The following is a 21,551-nucleotide window of genomic DNA, read 5'->3' as shown; positions in this document are numbered from 1 at the left end:
CAACAGTGAGCCTAATTTTTTTGTTTTCTCAAAGTTCATGTGTAGAAAGTAAAAACAGTAACTTGTGGTCGGGGTAATTCATATAAAAGTGGTGAGGTGTCCTCTTAGATACTTCTCGAATAGGAACAATAAAATGGTAAACCTCAATGTAACAACAACTCCACACAGGATTAAAGAGAATAAAAAGAAGAGATGATATTCTATATTAAAACTAAAATATTTAAGCACTTTTAACATCAGCTAGGGGTGATGGTTAGATAAAACATTTAATGTGGTTTCTTTATAGCAAAAAAAGTAGTAAATATATAAACACAATCTTTAAAATGTCTTGTATTGCCATTAATCTCTTTTGGGGGGGAAAAAAACTAACTTAGTGCCATAATAGGCCTTAACTATCAGCTAACAGTAATGGCAGTCATACATAATGTTGACACCTTGGAATTGACAGTTAAATGCTTGAATTCTGGTTGCAGAAATATTGGCGGATTACCAAATATAAAGTGATTAAGCTTTCAAGAGACATTTATTAACATGCTTAGGCAGTGCTTACACTTTTTGTTGTTTTACTTTTTCAGATGTGCAGATGCCCCAGGTCTTATTTCAGTTGTTTTTTTAACAAATACATATTTTTACAAAAAATCAGTTTTTCAGCATCTGACTTTTCTTAGGCACTTCAGAGTGCACATTGACATTTGAACAATATAAGTCGTGCTTCAGCAGTTGCAGAGCCCTTGGTAAGGTTCATGGTTCACCTGTGAATTACCCTGAACATGAGTTAAACTTACTCTTAAGGAGGCTATCACAAGGAGGTGCGCACTATCACGGCCTGCAGTAAAGCTTGCACTGGTAGAGTCCCAAATACAAAAGTGCTGTGAAAGTTTGTATGTAACTGAGGCACCAAAATTACTTTCCATTGGGTTTACTTTTATTATTATTATTATTATGGCAAACCATTGAATGTTTTAACAGTATGTTATGTTAATCTTTGTAGGATTTATTATTATCCACTCTGTTAATGCTATTTTGTATAGTAAAGTACGTAATATTTTGGCCCAATACGATATTGCATTCCTCCTCACAGGAATAACAAATTTGTCATACTTAAAATGCTTGTGCCCTTTTCCAGAATGTAATTGTATCATACTTTGTACATATTTGGAGAAGTAAAAGTGCCTTTCAAATTCAAGACATTTCATTTAAAATGTTTTATGTCTGAATCAGAACATTCTTCTAAAGTAAAATGAGAGAAAAAATGTGCTCCGTCACTTCAAAGAAAAGATGTGACCAACAAATGTGTGGTTCTAAAGCGCAGTGTATGGTTATTGTGCAGTTATTTCTGTAGAGCATACAGCTGGAAATCAAACCAAAAGGCCACTCTGCCATGCTCATCTACTGCATAACCCACACGCTCTGGAAAAGGAGCAGCAGAATTTCACTTGGAGGTGTTTGAGTGGCTGAATGTAGTATGACTCCACTTTTAAGAAACAACATGTAGGTGGCAATGAAACAGGAGGGGCTTCCCTCTCAACTTGGATTAAATATTTATTTTCTTAGATCATTTATAAAAATAATAAACCCGCTGGAAGAGCCTGCTGGGTAACAAATCTTGGAAGTGGTTCTAAAAAAAAACAATTAACAAAATCACGTTGTGGAAATTATCTTTATTTTTAATTTTAAAAAAAGCCAGTTCATAGACGAGGATTATTTACGAGGCCATGATTGATAAAGGTCAGTGGGAAATTTGTCCAGGATACCAAGGTAACACCCCTATTCGTTTCTAGAAATGCCCTGGGATTTTTAATGACCACAGAGAGTCGGGACCTCAGTTTTATGTCTCACCTGAAGTACAGTGCCTTTTTTATAGTATAGTGTCTTTGTCACTACACTGGGGCATTAGGACACACACGGACTGCAGAGTGAGCTCCCCCTACTTGCCCCACTAACACCTCTTCCAGCAGCAACCTTAGTTTTTCCCAGGAGGTCTCTCATCCAGGTGCTGACCAGGCTCACACCTGCTGAGCTTCAGTGGCAGTTGAGTTGCAAGAGGATATAGCTGCTGGAATATGTTATTTATTCTCAGATTTTCAGTTGTTATAACAATTACTTCCTGTTGTTTTTAGTACTAAGTGTGTTGAAGTATTTGGTTAATAAATTCCCAATATCCTTCGGGTCAGCATTTGGTATTAATTAGTTTTCTAAAAACAAGGCATGCTCCTCACAAGGCTGCTGCTACTATTTGACTAAAAAAAACACAAATGCAATCATTTCTCTCAAGGGGATCCCTCACATGTTTGCCTTGGAGTTGGGCTTCTATGCAAGTCATGGTATGAGTATGTAACCAGACACGGATGCTGTGCATTGTGTGACACAGACCATGCCGAGTTGGAAACATACAGACAGGCTGTACACTCACAGTTTTCAATGTACCCACAATACCACTTCCTTCTGCCCTTCACGCCTTATTATTCCTCTCTCATACTTATTACAAAATCCATACTGCATCATCAGTTTGATAAAGAGTAGAAAATATACCATTTCTCCACCATGTCTTACATCATTATATATGACCCATGTCCACTCTTACCTAACACCAGGCTGAATGACACAGCTCTTTTGGTTGTTGGAAAGCAAAAGAAAGGTAGCACACTTGTCTGTTAAGGGTCACTGCAATTCATGATACCGTAAACAAATCTGCTTCTACTGGAGGGTTTTGGATTTTTTTTCAGGGGACTGTATGAAGTATTTATGTGTTATCTCATAAAGCCCTCAATGCTTGATACTTTTCTTATAAATTGACTTAGTTTAATACCAAAAACAGAGCCATTGTGTATTTACTATACAGTGCATACACTGTGCATTTACCGAGTAAATGAACAGTTCTCTGTTAGGTAATTAAGGTGGCATGTCTTCGTGATAGAGAACACAAACAACACAAACAGAAAAATTGGGGTTGACATCTGACCTTGCGCTAAGTTACCAGTGTGTATGCCTTTTTTTTTAACACAGTAGTTTAAAAACACAGTAAATTGAAAGTGTTTTCATGAGTAATTGCTATCTCAAGAAAGCCCTGACTTATGTAAAAGCATACATATCCCTTCAATATGCACTAGGATTTTATGTTGTGGTATTGATCATTATACTAATATGTTAAAGACAGCCTTGAAATACATTTCCATGCTGTGTGTCCTGTATTTCCACATGTAGAAAATCTGTAATTTTACTTGCCTCGTTTATTGGCATTGTCTTGTTTCCACTCTGTAAATACTCCAAAACAGCTAGTGGGGATGACATTCCCCAAAACAGCGTTTTACAATTCTGTCTCTTCTTGTATGTTGTGTCCTACATTGTATGTTTTGAATATAAACCATTTCAAGATGGAAAAATGTGCATGTGCATCTATTTATGTACTGTAGTTCGTACATACTGTATGCGGATGGAGTCTGTGCCTTGAATATGGTCTGTTCATGCCTGTAAATGTACAGTGAGTTTAAAATGGGTTGTTTTATTTTGCTCTGTGCTGTTGTTGTTGTTTCATGGTATTGTATTGTTAACCCTAACTGTGTCTGTATTCTGTGTGCAGGCTGGTCTAGCAGGGGCTCCGGCAAGGGCTGTGTCTGCTGTAAAGAATATGAACCTTCCTGAAATCCCCCGAAATATTAATATTGGAGATATCAGCATAAAAGTGCCAAATCTGCCCTCCTTTAAATAACGTGGCTGCTTCCAGTACACTGCTTCACCAATGTTTACGATGCAATTTGTTTACCAAATCAAAGAAACATATTTAACTTTTATCAGAGAAAAAAAATTGAAGGTACTGTGTGATTCTTTTTGTTTTGTGTTATGGAAAATGAATGTTATCTGCCTTGCTTTTTTCTTTAAAAGTAATTTGAGAGTTCTTACACTGTTTCTTAATTACACTCCTCTGCCCCTGAAAAGGCATGTCATTGTCTTGGCTGCTACAGTATTTTAAAAATACAAAAAAGTGTTTAAAATATTTCCTGGACTTTGTAAAAACAGTTATAACAAATTATTCTTATATAAATCAATCTGTTTTTTATATGTAGATGTATTTTTTCCTTCATTTTTTCTTTGCTGTTTTACTTCAATCTTTGCATGTAGGGGGTTGTTTTTGTTGTTACTGCAGAACAATAAAGTATTCAAACATTTGTTCTTCTGTTTTAATCACTATTTTAAGGTTTCATTTTTTTTCTTATTTATTGATACCCGTACCTCAAAAATCGAATTTAATAGTACTTCCTCGATGTGGTATTCACAATGTTATTTTTAATGTTTTCATATGAGGCAAAAAAGAAGTTGGGAATTACTTTTTTCAAGTCCCATTCTGAATGTATTAAAATGAGCACCCCTACAAAACTGTTCATTTCTTACATTTGTATTTGCAGAGTCATTCAGAGAAATGTTTTTAATCATAAAAATATGTTATGACATTTCAGGGCTGGCAGACTCAAAGTAATTGAGCTGTTGAGTACTGCACATATAATTTTTAATACATGTATGTCTTTGCTTCTGACAAAAATTGCAAACAACTGATTTCTTTGTGCTGTATGGAATTGCATTGTTTAAAATATTATATTCCATTTTTAAGTTTTTTTTAATCCTTTGTTATATGAAATAATGACCAATTGTATTTAAAAAAAGTTATCTCCAGCAAATAGGGAGGTAGGAGAATGTGCATGACTTTGGAACAATGCCAATCTTGTGAGCACAGGAAAGCGTGATGGATAAGAGAAAAAAATATTTAAGGACTGTTCTAGGTTAATTTGAGAAAAATACAGAGCTTCTCTGTGTTTTCCTTCCGTTGCACATGAAATAAAAACTTCTTTTAACTTCTGAGACGGACTCCTGAAATGGAAATGGGGAAAAACGCAAGCTTGCGGATTGCTAAAGCAGGTAAGCCCCACACTGTTTGTGAAGAACTTTGTTTACTGTTGGCAAAAGAGCTGACACGTATTATGTGTGGAGAAAAAGCTGCTAAACAGCTCGACCTGCTGCCCCCCCTGAAAGAAACAGTCACTCATAGAATTATTGACATGGCGGATGATATCAAAAGTACGTTGATAGAGCAACATTAAGATGAGCAGATGCTTTTCACTGCAATCAGATGAGTTTGTAGATCCCATTGATTTGGCCAGTTTGCTCGTTTACGTTAGATATGAGTTTGAGGGCCTGTCCCATGAGGACTTTCTGTTCCATAAGCTGCTACCAACAAGAACTACAGGAGCGCACATATTTCAGCTTCTGAATGAATTTATCGAAGAGAATGACATTGACTGGATAAAATGCATCGGATATTGTACAGCCGGTGCAAGAGCGTTAACAGGCAGACACAGCTGTGTAGTCGCACGAATTAGAGAGGTTGCTCCAGATATGAAGTGGACGCACTCCAGCATCCACCGCGAGGCCTTGGCAGCCATGAAAATGCCTGAGAATCTGTTAGACTCTGTTGTCAAAGTTGTGAATTGTATCAAGGCTCAACCAATTAATTCACATCTGCTTTGCTCAACTAAACAGGCTCACCCTTCTCACTGAAATGGAAAGTCCTCAGTGCTGTTTTTATTATATGTGTGCACGCGGGTACGTGCGCTCTTGTTGGTCATTGAGGTTTTCTGTGGTTTTCTTCACCCATTTAATTTCTTATTGCTAAATTACTTTCACTCATTGGTACTGCAAACCACTGGTAAGAAATAATGATATTACAGTCATACAGTGCCTGCTACCACTAGAGTGCTGGACAATGCACTATAAAGAGGTTGAAAAGCTCATGGCAAATAGTGTGGACCATATTTTTGGTGGTGTTATGTAGTGTTTTGGCATATTTGATGTAACAATTATATATGCTGTATATATGATAAGACATTTACAGTTACAGAGTGTAGACATAAGGTCTATCTCTAGTCTCAGACTCAAGGATTCTCTCTCTTGCTGGTGCTCCTGAGGCTGTAATTGCTCATTGCCAAAATCCACTAGAGACTCTGTGAGTGTCAATGTTTTTAAACTTGCTTAAAAATCTTTCACTATAGCTTTTAAACCTATACGCAAACATATCACCTTTGTCTGCCGACATTAGGAAAACACAATTACCGTTACATGCTTAACTTTAACTCACATTCCATGTGGGATTTCTCTTTTAATTTCTAAAAATATGTACAGTAAAGCTTTTGCATTTGCGAGCTTTAGGTACCTTGAAGTTTCTGCGTATGGAGCGGACCCCGCCCACCATAAGCTGCTGGTCCCTCATGGCAGGGCATATACTGTATCTTCCAGAGAGGACAACAGGGGGTCTGGAGAATGGCATCACACTTCTAGACAGCGTGTTCTAAAATTGTTCTTATTGCATCATACAGTCAGATAGACAAAATTGAGTATGTTAAAGGGTATAACATAGCTTCTTTTCATAGTTATATTTGAGTTACATGGAGAGAGAAGATGTTTGCCCCAAATACTTCAGGGAAAACTGTTTTCTCTTTTCATTATCAGTTATTAAAGTGCAGCCTTGACTTAATAGCAATGACAGACATTTGGCAACAGTATTGTCAGTGAAAAATTCTCCTTTGAGACTTTATAAGTTATAGTTGAATAGTTTTACTACTTTATGGAGATGAATAGCAGAAATGCACCAAGCAGTTAGAGCTGTTAACATTTTAAAAAGGCAATTGTTACCTTTGTTCTGCTTGAGTGTTTTCCTTTCTCTTGCCTTTTAGAAAGACTCATCTAATGGCATACATCATTCCAGAGACAGTGTGAGTCATAGCACAGGACACAGATGATTTTAATTCAAGATATAGACAGTTGTGGAAAATATAATTTCCTTAGCCATTTAATCACTTTGTTCTTACCACAGAAATGTGATGACGTAATTATTTAACTCTTTGTTCGAGAATAACCTTCCATACTGTATGTATTAAATTGGGGAGTTTCGGTGGCACATAGTGGAGTTTGTACAGTACGATCTACTTGTGCTCACCTGGGCTTTCTCCAGGCGCTCCAGTTTTCTCCTATAGTCTGGTAAGTTATTGCTGGTAGGTTAGTTGGCTTGGCTTTCCCATTGGCTTCTGGGAAAAATATATGTGTGAGTTTGTGTACGTCTGTGTTTGTGTCTGTATCTGCCCTGTGATGCAATGGTGTTCCATTCAGAGTGTATCTGTTATGCCTGGGCTGGGAGCAGCTCATATTCCGACGTTGCTCTGGGTAACATGAACATTAACACAGGCTCTCAGCTTCCCCCTGCGAACATGATGGGGACACATTTCTCATAGATCACCTGTCCTGGTGCAGTCAGTACCAAGTTCTATCAACATTAAGTTCTATTAAACTGTCTATTAAGGCATTAGACCCACTTTATCAACGCTCTGACAGTTAGCTAGTGTCACAGTCGACATTCCACCCCTAGAGGGCGCTCCATTTACTCCTGTCAATAGTTCCTTGTGATCATTTACAGTATGTGTTCCAGGTGTGCCTTGTTGTCTCCCCCTATTAATTCTCAGCGCCTCCAGGGCTTAGGGCTCACATTAGGATGTGGATGTTGTGAGGCCTGCCTTGTACCAGGTCACCCCATGTCTGTGGCCTGAGGGCATAGGCCTCATCGCCGACATTTCCAACTTCTGAGCCCTGGGTCTAGAGGACCTCGCCCCGAAATCCCAGGATCTCCATGTTAGTGTGTTCGTGTTTTCCCCTTCCAGGGGATTTTGACCTTGTCACATCCCAGGATGGATCTGTCTGACCCTGTTTTAGACCTGCTCGGATTTGGTTGCTGCTGTTTATTTCCCTGTTCACTGTCTCACGAACTCTCACTATTTACTTTATTGCACCATTAAATCCCTGTGTGTTTTTCCCTCCTGTCTCCTTCAGCCCTCACCACTTCGCATAGGGTGTATTACAACACCCAACATGGACTGCAGAACCAGTTCTTGACAGCTAGAGCGTTCTGTGCTTGCTTTCGCTTTCACTTTACACTTTCCCTAACAAATGCCCTTTTCCCCTAACAAAATATTTGAACACTGGCTCAGCAGGGTTCTCGCTGTTCTCCGGATTAGCAGTAGCCAGCCCTCTGAAAAGCATTTTTTGCTGGTGCAGCATTTTAACCTTTTTTTTGACTGTCTGTCTCCTGTGAGGCATCTTCTCCCCAGCTTTTTCCACCTCCACTTTCTGTCAGTCTTTCCCCGCTGGCGGACCCTGTCTCTTTCTACTGACAGCCTGCTCCATCCCTCCCAAGGTGCTGGTCTCCTGCCTTTCTGCTGAACCAACAGACAGTTGGTTAAGAAGCCAACATTTACCTAACCTCTCCAATTAGCCTGCATCATATTTTGAAACACCCCTCACTTAAGCCTTTGAGTCGCTCCAAAGACTTCCTGAAGCTTCTCTTGTTTGAAACTCAGCTCGCCATGGCCCTTGTAACACAGGGGCCACAGTATAACAGTAACTTGCTTTGCACCTGTTGCTTGCTGTGATAGGCTCCTGCTCTTGGAATTGGAAGAAGCAGTAAGAAAATGGATGGCTGGAAGGATGTGTTAAATTGTATTTTGATTAAAAATTTTTATCTAAAAACATTTATTTTAAAAATGAAACAGTAGATCTATGTCATGTCTCGCGATTCTGTGAGTTGTTTTGTTTTCCAAATTATCCATACAAAAGGATGTTATGAAACAAAGATCACTTTGTATGTCAAAAAAGATTGTCTAATTTTTTTTGGTAGTGAAAATCTAAATAACATGAGCATACAGGAAAAAGAACCAGCTGTTTTTAGCATCCAATGTTGGCCTCCTCATTTTTTAGCACCGTGAATGAATTAAAGCAACTCACCAGAGACTGAATCAAACATCTGCAGATACAAATATTTGGCATGTCTGGAAGTGCATTAGTAGATATGAAGTAAGAAAATGGTTTGTAAAAAAACATAACTTTAGATTATACAGTATGTCAAATGTAAGACTTTTCCAATTATTTTAAAGTCACTAAATTGTGAGATTATGGAAAGATGCCCAGCCATGGTGCCAAAACTGGCCTCTTTTTCACGTATTTGAGTCCAAGGTTCAACAGGGTTTAGAACAATTAAAAACCCATAAATCATCAGATCCTGATTTTTTTTTCCAATTTATACTGTGCTTTACGAAATGAGGGATGTTATCTTAGGGCCTCCAAGCTAAGATATGTCAACTCACTTTGAATCGGAGTGGTATTTACAGATTGAAGATGACAATTGCAACTGTAACATTTATTCATAAAAAGGGGGACAAAACTGTCCCCTACAACCCCTGTCTTTTTTACTGCTCTGACATCCAAAATTATTTACCAACCACTTCCCACCTACCCAAGTCTCAGAAGTGTCTGTCTACTCAAGCAAACCTACAACTGCAATCCACAGTGATCCAGGTCTACAGTTGCAAGAAAACGTTTGTGAACCCTTTGGAATTACCTGGATTTCTGCATTAATTACATATAAAAATGTGGTCTGATCTTCAACTAAGTCGCAATAATAGACAAACACAATCTGCTTAAACTAATAACACACAAACAATTGTACTTCTTCTTGTCAGTACTGACCACATCGTTTAAACATTCACAGTCTAGGCTGGAAAAAGTATGTGAACCTCTAGGCTAATGACTTCTCCAAAAGATAATTGGAGTCAGGTGTTCCAATCAGTGAGATGAGATTGGAGGTGTGCCCTGCCCTATAAAAAAGGCACAGAAAGGTTGGTTACTTACAGAGTCTGCTCTTCCCAAGAAAGAGCTGTTTATGTGAACCATGCCCCGATCAAAAGAAATGTCAGACGACCTAAGAAGAAGAAGAAGAAGAGATGCATAAAGCTGGAAAAGGCTACAAAAGCATTTCTAAAGGACTGGACATTCATCAATCCACAGTAAGACAAATTGTCAGCAAATGGAGGAAATTCAGTACTGTTGCTACTCTCCCTAGGAGTGGGTGTCCTGCAAAGATCACGGCAAGAGCGCAGCTTGCAATGCTGAAGGAGGTGAAAAAGAACCCTAGGGTAACAGCAAAGGACCTGTAGAAATCTCTTGAACTTGCCAAAGTCTCTGTTCATGTGTCCGGTATAAGAAAAACAAGAATGGTGTTAATGGAAGGACACCATGGAGGAAACCACTGCTCTCCAAAAAAAAAAACATTGCTGCATGTCTGAGGTTTGCAAAAGACCACCTGGGTGTTCCACAATGCTTCTGGGACAATGTTCTGTGGACAGATGAGACAGAAACACGCAACGCTATGTTTAGTGGAGAAACAAAAGCACTGCATACCAACACCGAAACCTCATCCCAACCGTGAAGCGTGGTGGAGGAGCATCATGATTTGGGGCTGCTTTGCTGCCTCGGGGCCTGGACAGCTTGCTATCACAAAGGGGAAAAATGAATTCAAAATTGTATCAAGAAATTTTACAGGAGAATGTCGCCTGAAGCTTAATAGAAGTTGAGTGATGCTACATTACATGACAATGACTTGAAACACAGGAGTAAATCAACAACAGAATGGCTTAAACAGAAGAAAATTCATCTTCTGGAATGGCCAAGTCTGAGTCCAGACCTCAGCCCAATTGAGATGCTGTGGCATGACCAGAAGAGAGCTGTTCACGCAAGGAATCCCAGAAATATCAATGAACTGAAACACTTTTGTATGGAGGATTGGTCTAAAATTCCTCCTAACTGTTGTGTAAGTCTCATCAGCAGCTATAGGAAATGTTTGGTGGAGGTTATTGCTGCTACAGGAGGTTCTACCAGTTGCTAAACACAACGGTTCACATACTTTTTCCAGCCTGGACTGTGAATGTTTAAACATTGTGTGCAATATTGACAAGAAGAAGTACAATTGTTTGAGTGTTATTAGTTTAAGCAGATTGTGTTTGTCTATTATTGTGACTTAGTTGAAGATCAGACCACATTTGTATGATTAATTAATGCAGAAAACCAGGGAATTCCAAAGGGTTCTCAGTCTTTTTCTTGCAAATGTATCTGAACTTGAACTTTATTGCCATATGTAACCGGTACTGGTACAATGGAATTCTTACTTACAGAAAGTCTCTCGATTGTAAAACAAAACAAAGTGCAAACAGTGCATCAAGACAATGTGCAAGTAAACATGCAGACAGTTTGAATGTAAACAATACAGACGTGTAAACAATGACTGGAGACGTACAATAAATAAATTACAATGAGGTAGAAGGTGATGGTGTAGGTGTGGTCCGAGGGGGATGGCTAAATGTGTTCGCCAGTCTCACTGCTTGTGGATAGAAGCTATTGAAGAATCTAGTGGTAAGTGTCCGTATGCTCTTATATCTCTTGCCTGAGGGCAGTGGGGTGAAGAGCTCATGCCCTGGGTGGTGACTGTCCTCTGTGATGGCCAGAATTCTACCACGGCAGCGGTCCTCATAGAGCTGTTTAATCTCAGTGAGACCGCAGCCGATGATCTTCTGGGCCATATTGACCATTCTCTGCAGTGCCTTTCTTTCTCGCGAAGAGGTGTTGCCATACCACACGGTGATCCCGTTGGTGAGGACGCTCTCGATAGTGCAGCGGTAGAAGTTCACCAACACATGTATTGGCATCCCCCATCGCTTGAGGCACCTCAAGAAATAAAGGCGCTGCTGAGCCTTCTTCATGATAGAGTCAGTGTTCACAGTCCAGGTTAGATCTTTAGAGATGTGAATTCCCAAAAACCTAAAGCTGGTGACTGTTTCCACTTCCGTTCCATCAATACTGAGTGGGCTGTGAGTGTGTGGCCTGTGTCTCCGAAAGTCTACTATTAGCTCTTTCGTTTTCTTTATGTTCAAGTCCAGGTTATTGCTATGACACCACCTAAGCAGCTGTACAACTTCATCCCTGTAAGTGGACTCGTCATCATCACTGATCAGTCCTATTATAGTGGTGTCATCGGCAAACTTGATGATGCGGTTATTGCTGTGTCTTGCTGTGCAGTCGTGAGTAAATAGGGAGTACAACCTTGGACTCAAACAGCAGCCTTGTGGGGTTCCAGTGCTCAGGGTGAGTGGTGTTGATGTTTTATTGCCTATCCGCACCACCTGTGGTCTCTCGATAAGAAAGTCCAGCAGCCAGTTGCAGACAGAGTTGCACAGACCTAATCCCCTGAGCTTTGTCACCAGTTGACAGGGTATGATGGAATTGAATGCTGAACTGTAGTCCACAAACAGCATTCTCACATACGAGTTCTTAGTGTCCAGGTGTTCCAAGGCTGTATGCAGAGCCAGGGAGACAGCATCATCCACTGATCTGTTGTTCTGGTAGGCGAACTGCAGGGGGTCCAGGGACTCTGTGATGGAGGAGTTGATGTGTGACAACACCAGCTTCTCCAGGCATTTCACCAACACAGATGTTAATGCTACTGGGCGGTAATCATTCAGGCATGTCACTTTTGTCTTTTTGGGGGTTGGAACAATAGTGTTTTTTTTAAAGCAGGTGGGGACCATGGACTGTGACAGGGAGGAGTTAAAGATGTCTGTAAACACTGTGGTCAGCTGGGCTGCACATGTCCTCAGGACGCGAGGTGGTATCCTCCCCTGATTGATCCTCCTTGATGTGTAATCTTATTTCTGCTCTCCTCTCTCTCCCCAACTCTTCAACTGGTGTACCATCTACTGAAGCTTGGATCCGAAAGGTTCTGTGTCTTTATCACTGGTTTTCAGGTGGGTCGCTACTCCTGGCTAGAGTCCTCTTTTGCCCTGAGTCTGCCATCCTTTCCTTGGCTAAGACAACAAGGTCCTAGAATCCCTGCAATCTGTGATCCCCTTCTTGTTCCCGGGTGTCTTTCATAGTTCGGTGGGAGTACACATTCTTCAGCCCCCTCCGCCTGTAATTTAGCCAAGACAACTCTTCCATGCTCTTGCCCAATGCTCAATCCTACTCTCTGTCCATTCTCCAAATTCCCTTTTCCCCTGTATTCTCTACTCTTCCTTTTCCAAAATCTCCAGTATCACAGACCCCTCAACATGCCCAGTTACTTCTCAAAAGCTGCCAACTAATCCTTCTTTTACAGCTTGTCCCATCAAGTATTCCTCCCTCTCCACAAGCCCCTCCCTCTCAATCAGGCAGAAAACATTATGGTGTGTAGACATTAACCTTGCTCATCTCTTCACTCTGTCTGCTGATTCCTTCCAAAATACTGTAGATCTGTTGATTGCAGCTCTCTCTCTGTCACTTACAGTAAACATACAGTACTGATGCCTTCCACTCCTGCAGTCTCAATATTTTAGAATTCTGTCTTGCTCTTTTCATTACTGAAAAGGTCTGATAATTTCACATGAAATAATTGTGTAAACGAAGATCTGGAAATAATTTCAAGATATTCCAAATTAAAAATCTGCATATTATATTATACCGTTACAAATAAGGAGTTAAAAAAATAGAGAATTACAGATAATAGACCAAACAGAATAATCAATTAGTAAAATAAATTATCCTGGTCCCTAAATTGTAAAGATTATGCCAAGAATATACCAGAGTAGCTAATATAATTAGAAGCACCGAAGTTCTTTGTTCATTGGCACAGCTTTGGTGAAAGAGTAATAAATCAGGAATGGTAGGTTACACAAATATTTAATAACAATAACACACTGAAAAACACACAACACAACTTACAAGCTACTATATTTACACACAAGGACTACGTCCTGACAAACCACAAAAACACAGATTGCTACCAAGTATGCAAATCCTATATAATGCCTAAACAGACCAACGGGAGAGATAAAACAAATTGCTGATGACTCTGTCATTGTTAGCCTGCTTCAAGCACACGAGTGGAGCCACGTGTCACAAAGTGTTTTTAAGGACCCTCTGCAGATGGCAGAAACTGGAGGGGAGTGAGACAAACGCGGGGAAAAAAGACAAGGATCGGGGCTGGAAAAAGAACAGGGGGCGTGTCCACGGTGCGCTGGTGTTCCGGGGCGGGGGGTGTGTTCCAAGGCAAACAAGTCCAAAGGGAGGACATAGGAAAATCCGGGGAATGCAAAAGTTCAAGACGGGTGGTCCATCCATGATGGAGACAAGACAAAGTTTAAATTTGGAGCGGGATCCGGCGAAGAGTCAGGGGAATAAAAAGGAGTAACAGGGCCAGGTGCACCCAGCCCCGGACCCAGATGGACAGGACGCCGTTGCGAAGCCTATGCCATCGAGCCACTCCTGGACAAGCTGGTAGGCGGGCTTCCGGGTGTCCATCTTCCAAAGCTGAACCTGGAATGGTGGGAGCGTCTGGCTTTTAAAGGGAGGGGCTGGAACAGGATCAGCTGCAGGAAAATCAGGACAAAAGAGGAAAAGCCAGAGCGTCCTTAAGAGGAGGGGCTTATGATCGTGACACCACGGACCAATTGTTCATAAGTTTGCCACCTGGTGTGAACAAAACTTCCTCAAGCTAAATGTGTCCAAGACAAAAGACATGAGAATTGACACAAAAACACCCACACTCCCACCCTAACCTTCATCAGGGGAGATTCAGTTGAGCTAGTAGAACAATTCAAGTAGTTGGGGACTGTTTTGGACTCCAAGCTTAATTTCAAAGCCAATACTGACCTGATCCTCAGAAAAGGTTAACAGCATCTTTTTTTCTTAAGGAAGCTTCAGTATTTCACTTCGTTGGTGATTTTGTTCTATTGATCCTTCGTTGAATCTGTTCTAACTTTTACCCTGATCTGCTGGTTTGGCAACCTGAATCTGAGAGACAAGAACAAACTGGGCAGAGTTGTGAACATGTCAGAAGGTCATTGGTGCTGATCTTCCAGCCCTCTCCTGTCAAGGATGTCAGAAAGGACGAACAGTGGAACGACAGGAGAGCGAAAAGACCCTATGCGTAGCAGCGAGACAGGGGTTAGCCCGGGCTCAGCTTTTCAGGAAATGCCGTATAGAAACCTATGGCCTCAGGTAGCGGACACGGGGCGACCTGGTGCTAGGCGGGTTTCAGGACATCCGAACGTCAATGCTGAGCGAAGGCAAATGAAAGACCCAGAAATATATAGCCCCAAAGAGAGAGAAACACAGGAAGGAGAGCAAAGAACCAGAAACAAGAGACAGGACAGAGAAGGAGCGCCCTCTGGCTGCAGAGGGCGTGACATCTCTTCCATCTATCATTCACATGTTTTGTGTAAAGCGAAATCCATGTGATGATCCTTTACACCCCTTGTTTAATAACTTCCAGTTACTCCCATCAGAACACAGATACCGACTCCCCAACTCCAAAACCAACAGATTCCAGTTCTCATTCACACCTGTAGCCATATCGTTACTTAACACTTGACCTTCTATGCAAATATGTATGCACAGTATATCGTTGTTCGTGTTGTTTATTTTATTCTGTCCATCTGTACACCAACACTGCTGCTGTAAAACAACTTGCCCATCCCAGGGATAATAAAGACACTCTCTCAAAACTGCCTTTCAAATAAAATAGAAAATGACCTAGATTTAAATCTCCCTCTCTATACTGAAACTCTGGGTGCTACAAAATTAATGGAACCCTGTCCCTATTCTAAAAACATCGATCCAAAAACCAGTAGAGACCGTCTTTAAGATAGGGATTCTTTACAGAGAAATCAGTTTCCTTAAAAAAAACTGAACAGCAAGCTTTCTTAACCAGGTTCAAATACTTAACTAGAATCTGCTCCTTTAAGTGTGGTCCGAACCAGCTCCTCTTGCCTCTGATGTCTCCCTTTTCTCTCTCCTATGTTCTGTTCTGTTTCACCTGTCCGTCTCTCTCTGTCATTTCATATTATTTTCCTGTGATGTTGATGACTGTACTTGATGATTTACCAAGATCTTAATTAACCAAGATAAACCAGGCAACTCCTTTGGCCATGTGTCTCAGACCCCCTACCACTCAATAAACACCTCAATTCCTTTCATGCTTTGAAGATCCCAAGAACTGCAATTGTTGACGTTAATGTCACAAACCGCACACAGGCACGCAGACACCGTCGCATTCCCACGAGCACCCACTAATTAACCTCACGCACTTTGTCTATTTAAACTTCCACTCTGCAACTTGCCCTCGCTTACTATTGAGCTCACTATTGTTTCCTCAGCATGAGCTGCGTTTCTAGTTAGTTATCGTTTGCTCTTGTGACTCCCTGGATTTCTGACCTACCGCTTCTGATCTCCGACCTGGCTTTAGCCTCAGGACTTGGATAACGTTTTCTCACTCACTCTCCTCACAGGATCTTTTCCTACTTTTTCCCTCGGAGTACGTAACAGTTAAATGTTGACCATCCCCCATCTAGCTCTAACAATACATATAGAATATATTTAAATATTAAGATCTCTATATGTAACACAATAATTTAATATATTCAATTGATAGTGATATACTTAGAGATATTGTTATTTTTCATTTAATATATTTAGTATTAAATTATAGCTCTATTATAATTGAGTCTGTCATATGAATGCTCATTCTCAGTGCTTTCAAAAATAATGCTTGATGATTGAGACTCCTGTGCCCTTTAGGGGAGAGGATTATCTGTTCTCACTGCTCCCATGCCTTTTAGTGGCAGTTCCAAAAAGTAAGAAGAAATGATAATTCCCTTTACAGTAATACACAATAATACCAGTTATCTGTCCCTATTGAACAATGACAATTAAGGCCTTAAGGGAAACTAATTATTACATTCTTTGAAAATGAAATATGTATTTATTTCTCCTAATTTGTTTTCTATATGTGCAAACACTCGCACTTCTGACCATCTCTGTCTGGGCACAGGAGAGACGATAAAAACAAATGTGGCAGAATCACTAAAAGAATGTTGGATGAACAGAAACGGAGCATTCCTACCTTTCCTAAAAAATAAACATCTGAAAAGACTGCATGCATTTCTTGATGTATTAACTAATGTATTATTAACCACAATGTGAATTTTGTAAACAGAACTATTTCTCCAAGAAGACAAAGACTTAATGAGGCTACTGGATTAGCTACACATACTGTACACTATGTTGCTGTACAATACTACTGTACATAACCAAAAATTGAGACAGTGGCAAATTTGTATTTTGGACCAGGTTTAACCAGTCATTTTTAGTCGTTCATTTTGAGCTTAGAAATATGCATTTGTACTACTGGCAAAGATATACGGGCACTTCAAAGCAGGTATTCTAGTACATTTTGGAGATTTGTTGGGGACTTAAAGTGACATAAAGTTCATTATGAAGTTATGCCTCAAAACGTAGAATTATGTTACGTATATATTTGCAAATCATTTCACTAAATGTTTACCTATGTATCTCATTTGGATTGCGTTAGTGGTATTAAACGTTTCTGCGTGGCAACAGCACCTTTTTGTTATTTCTTCAGACCCTAATTGTGTAAAACCTAAGTCTATCATTAAAATCAGAACTGTAACCTAAGAATTAGATCTATAAGTAAAAATAGAAGCTTCGTTACCGTAATGCTAAAACCAAAAGGAACACACTATCCCCTAGATGCTAACATAAAATTATTATTTTTACATCTGTTGTCTACTCGGTCAGTTCAGTAACAGCTCATGGAATGAAACCGCTAGAAGGATAGTAGTACTTTTTTAGTTAAATATTTTGAAGCAAGTACATGAAAGTTCTCTAGTAATAAATTAATACTTAATGTGCAAAACAAATATTTCAGGGGTCAGTCATCATCAGGGTTAATCTCCATTTAAATTGTTTTCAATTTATTTTCGTTTACTTTTTGTTACACGTCAGTACAAGAATAAAACCGGGTGCTCTAGTTTACTTTCGGTGTGTTAACTTATTGTTAGTCTCCTTTAGGATTAAAGCGATTGTCTACGTTAAAGCCACGTTTTGTGGGTTTCAATTGATATTATATATAGTTTTATATATATTATACTATAGTTCTTAGTTTTGAGCGTTATAATGATAACGCAGCCATACATTATAACTAATTTTACTTTTTCAAACAGTGTAGTGCAATTATAAGGACAGCAAGTAAAATAAGTCTAGGACGTATCATTTTCTCGAGTACAGATTCTCCGAATTTTTTAAGTAAAATTAACTCAGTATTGTTTGCTACTGTAAAATATTCTGTCTTAATAAGTGCAGGTGTTGCAGGTTTCCACTTCCAAGCTGTGAAAGGAGGGAGCTGGAGTCAACCGGTAAGTACTGCCCACTTCATCTCACCCAGTACAAACCAAGAGTACTACTTCAGGACATGCCAGAAAACTTCAAATAAATAAACTACAGCTGTGCAGTGGAACGCTGACTTTAGCTACCTCACATCGCAACTGTAATCCAGAAAAATGGGTCCCAAATCCAAAACAGGCGTTTATCTGAGTAAAACAGCGGTAATACTCTTCACGCTACTCTTCGCTGGTTTGCTGGTTGGCTTTACAACTTTGGCAACTCTTTACGCCAGATCACGGATTGATTATGGAAACAGGACACACGACGAAGAGCTAAATCAAGAGTCTACCACTAAGGGTTATATCCTTGCGTCCACAATCACACCAACGGTCCCCGAGATCTGGGGTAGCCACAGACTTCCTCAGACTTTGGCACCTATAAATTACCACCTCGAGCTCTGGCCACGTCTGGAACCCGATGATAACGACAATTACCTTTTCACCGGTGAGATCAACATCACCTTCACCTGCAAACAAGAAACGGATCTGATTGTACTTCACAGCGAAAAACTCAATAACTCAGGAGTTGAACTTAACGTTGTTACAGATGGGGAAACAGATGTTCCACAGGTTTTAGACATACTGAATTCGGATGTGTACTCCTATATGATTATTCAGTTATCTAAGACACTAAAAGAAGGTAGTTTTTACGTACTGAGAATCAGGTTTTCCGGATATATGAGTACTGGTAGACGGCTTGGGCTTTTTGTCTCTCATTATACAGAAGACGGACAAGACATGTAAGTTTATTCTCTTTAAGGACTCTGTTTTCTCAATTATTTGAAAAAAAAAAACAGATGGTTTTGAGATTATATATTTTAACATATATCTTATATTTTTAAAATGTTTTGTTGAATGATGGGTCCCACTAGATCATTAAAGACTGGTACACTATATTAACGTTTATATGCTGGTTAAGTCCATGTTCGATCTAAAACACAATAATTCCACAGGACCACACAGTCCAAACTTTTTCAATTAAAGGTAATTCATGCAAATCTAGTGTATAAATATATTGTAAATATATGTTAATTAAAATTAATTTTGAAAAAGCAGTTCATTAATGCAGTTGCATTTATCACTTAAATAGTAGTAGTCTAAAATTACATTAAAACAATACTGCTTACATCTCTCAAGTCTTTCTCCATAAAAACTATCAACTTAAATATATTAATATACAGTTTTCAGTTTGGATTTAAATATTTTAACATTCACTAGCTCTGTGGGTTATTTTTGACTAGGAATATTTCTGAAGTATGTAGTGAGTCCTTATGTCCACAAGGGGGAGATCTGCAATACCAGAGCAGGGAGTTCTCCATGAACACCCACTTTCTCGCTGCTAAACTCACCTAGACTACAGTTCAGACAATAACAGTGATGCCACAAACACAAGGGTGGCAACCTTAAGAAAAATCTAACATGACTGAACTAGCATAATACAAACAGACCTTATCTTTCCCGGCAGCTGCCCAGTTGAAGTGTGGTGCACTAAGTTTCTCAGGGCAGTTAAATATTTTGCCCCTTTGGGTGATATATCCATGCCAGCTCCACAGTTGTTAAATCACACCCAGGAAGGTGCAGGTCACATCAAGCTGTTCCTGGGTGGACATGCGGGCAGGGTTTATGTACTTTTTAAGGCTGGAAAGTTGGGGGCAGATGGGAGAAAGGATAATCTTCCATAGACTTTCCAAACACCAGGTTAAGAGGATACATAGCTCTCTCCTCTGTAATGAGAGTGGCCTCATCATTGGGCATCTGTGTTCAGCACAAAGGTAGGCCAGAGCTGGTACCTTCATAAATGCCGAGTGGGGCTGCTGAAAGCCCATCTGGCAGTCCTCATTCTGGGGGAAACAGGATTTTTTAATGGTGAGGTGATGAGAGTAGTGGCAGTGTCTGCAAAGCTGAAGATGACACAGTACTTGTAAGACGCCAAGCCTAACTGCATGTGTTTTTATTTAACTGACTTGGAGAATGGCCAGAAGCTGACTATTGCAACATTCTCCACATTGGTGGATGTGCTGTCAGGGATAATAATGTGTCCCAGGAATCTGGTCTTTTATTGCATTAGATGTCATTTCTTGGAATGACAGTATGGGAGGTCTTTGGCCCAGAGGCATATTCCTTAATTTGTCAAATGCCATGGAGAATTATATCAGCAAGTCAACACCTAAACACTTCACGCAGGACCCAGTGTCACACACTCTTTCCATTGCCTAAATACAGTACATGTAGCCAGAATGTAGTGGAGGGCAGCCCATTCAAGACACAATCAGTAAATGCAGAACAGTACTCATGATTCAACAATCCCAGATGTCAATGCAGAATTCACATTTCATCATAGAATTCTGTGGCAACTATCAGCCACAGACATTTTCTGTGAAAATCACCAACATAAATTTGTATTAAAGCACACACATCCAGAAAAGAAAAAGAATACAAATAATACACAAATGAAAGAACACACCCACTTTATTGCTTTATTCTATTCTGTAGTTGGTAAAATTAATTATTCTTCTACACGCATTTGACATTCTCTCATTTGACAATTGCAGTTGTTTTTCCTGTCCATTGTAACACATCTTTCATCCATTTCAGTCTCCCTGCAGGCCTTTTTCCATTAGATCAATCTTGAAACATGGCTTTTGGTAGAAAGTTTCCCATTTGTCTAACCTTTTATACTTAGTAATTTTAGTTTTTAGTTCTCTTTGATTGTTCCCAGCAGCCAATGACCAGTGTTGATCTGCTCAAAGACGTTCCTCTTCATCTCAAATGCCTCTATCCCCTGACAATCAGCCTTCTTTAATTTAAAACTAAAACTAAATAAGTTTAAAACTGTACTTTGCAGCTGGCCACAGCTGGTTAGTACTGTAACGCATACGGCCGACTTTAGAGGTTGTGCGAGCCGGCCTACCAGCACGGTGACGTCACCGCCTTTCCCTGTGAATAGCAGGGACCGCAGCCAGCGGGCTGACGGGAGCTTTCCCTTTAGCTCAGCTGGCTGGGTCCCTGTTGAGTGACGCCGGAGGCCCAGGTTCGAGTCCCCGACGGTGGGGGGCCGACCTGAGGCGGCAGCAGCGATGGCACATACCCACGTGAACCTGAGAGCACTACATTGGTGTCAGAGTGGGATGGGATAGCCCTTCGCCGAGGATGGCGAATTAAGCGGGGGAGAGTGTAATGCATACGGCCGACATTAGAGGTTGTCCGAGCCATCTTGCCAGCGCGGTGATGTCACCGCCCTTCCCTGTGAATAGCATGGACTGCAGCTGCCGGGCTGGCGGCACGGTGACGTCACCGTCACGGTGTACGGTGACGTCACCGCCCTTCCCTGTGAATAGCAGTGACCGCAGCCAGCGGGCTGGCGGTGAGATTTCCCTTTAGCTCAACTGGCTGGTTCCCTGTTGAGTGACG

At 40.3% G+C, this 21,551-nt stretch overlaps 2 protein-coding genes across 3 annotated transcripts in view; both read left to right on the top strand.

Moving 5' to 3' along the window:
* Positions 1-4,167, top strand: part of ap3s1 (adaptor related protein complex 3 subunit sigma 1) — a 38,367-nt gene extending 34,200 nt beyond the window's left edge. The window contains exon 6 of one of the 2 annotated variants that reach the window (XM_088629918.1): positions 3,581-4,167. In XM_088629918.1, the coding sequence (XP_088486044.1) occupies positions 3,581-3,709 (129 nt within the window). In that variant the 3' untranslated portion in view covers positions 3,710-4,167. The remainder of the gene's footprint in view (positions 1-3,580) is intronic. The other variant, XM_088629919.1, reaches the window with a different exon arrangement.
* A 13,956-nt stretch (positions 4,168-18,123) lies between these two features.
* Positions 18,124-21,551, top strand: part of LOC148673452 (aminopeptidase Q-like) — a 34,891-nt gene continuing 31,463 nt past the window's right edge. Inside the window, exon 1 of the mRNA XM_088629932.1 lies at positions 18,124-18,880. Coding sequence (XP_088486058.1) covers positions 18,258-18,880 — 623 coding nt within the window. The 5' untranslated portion in view covers positions 18,124-18,257. The remainder of the gene's footprint in view (positions 18,881-21,551) is intronic.

The sequence above is a fragment of the Lepisosteus platostomus genome, chromosome 4 (genome assembly GCF_059453375.1).
Source record: "Lepisosteus platostomus isolate fLepPlt1 chromosome 4, fLepPlt1.hap1, whole genome shotgun sequence".
NCBI classification, from domain to species: Eukaryota; Metazoa; Chordata; class Actinopteri; order Semionotiformes; family Lepisosteidae; genus Lepisosteus; species Lepisosteus platostomus.
This window is presented reverse-complemented; position numbering and strand designations above follow the sequence as displayed.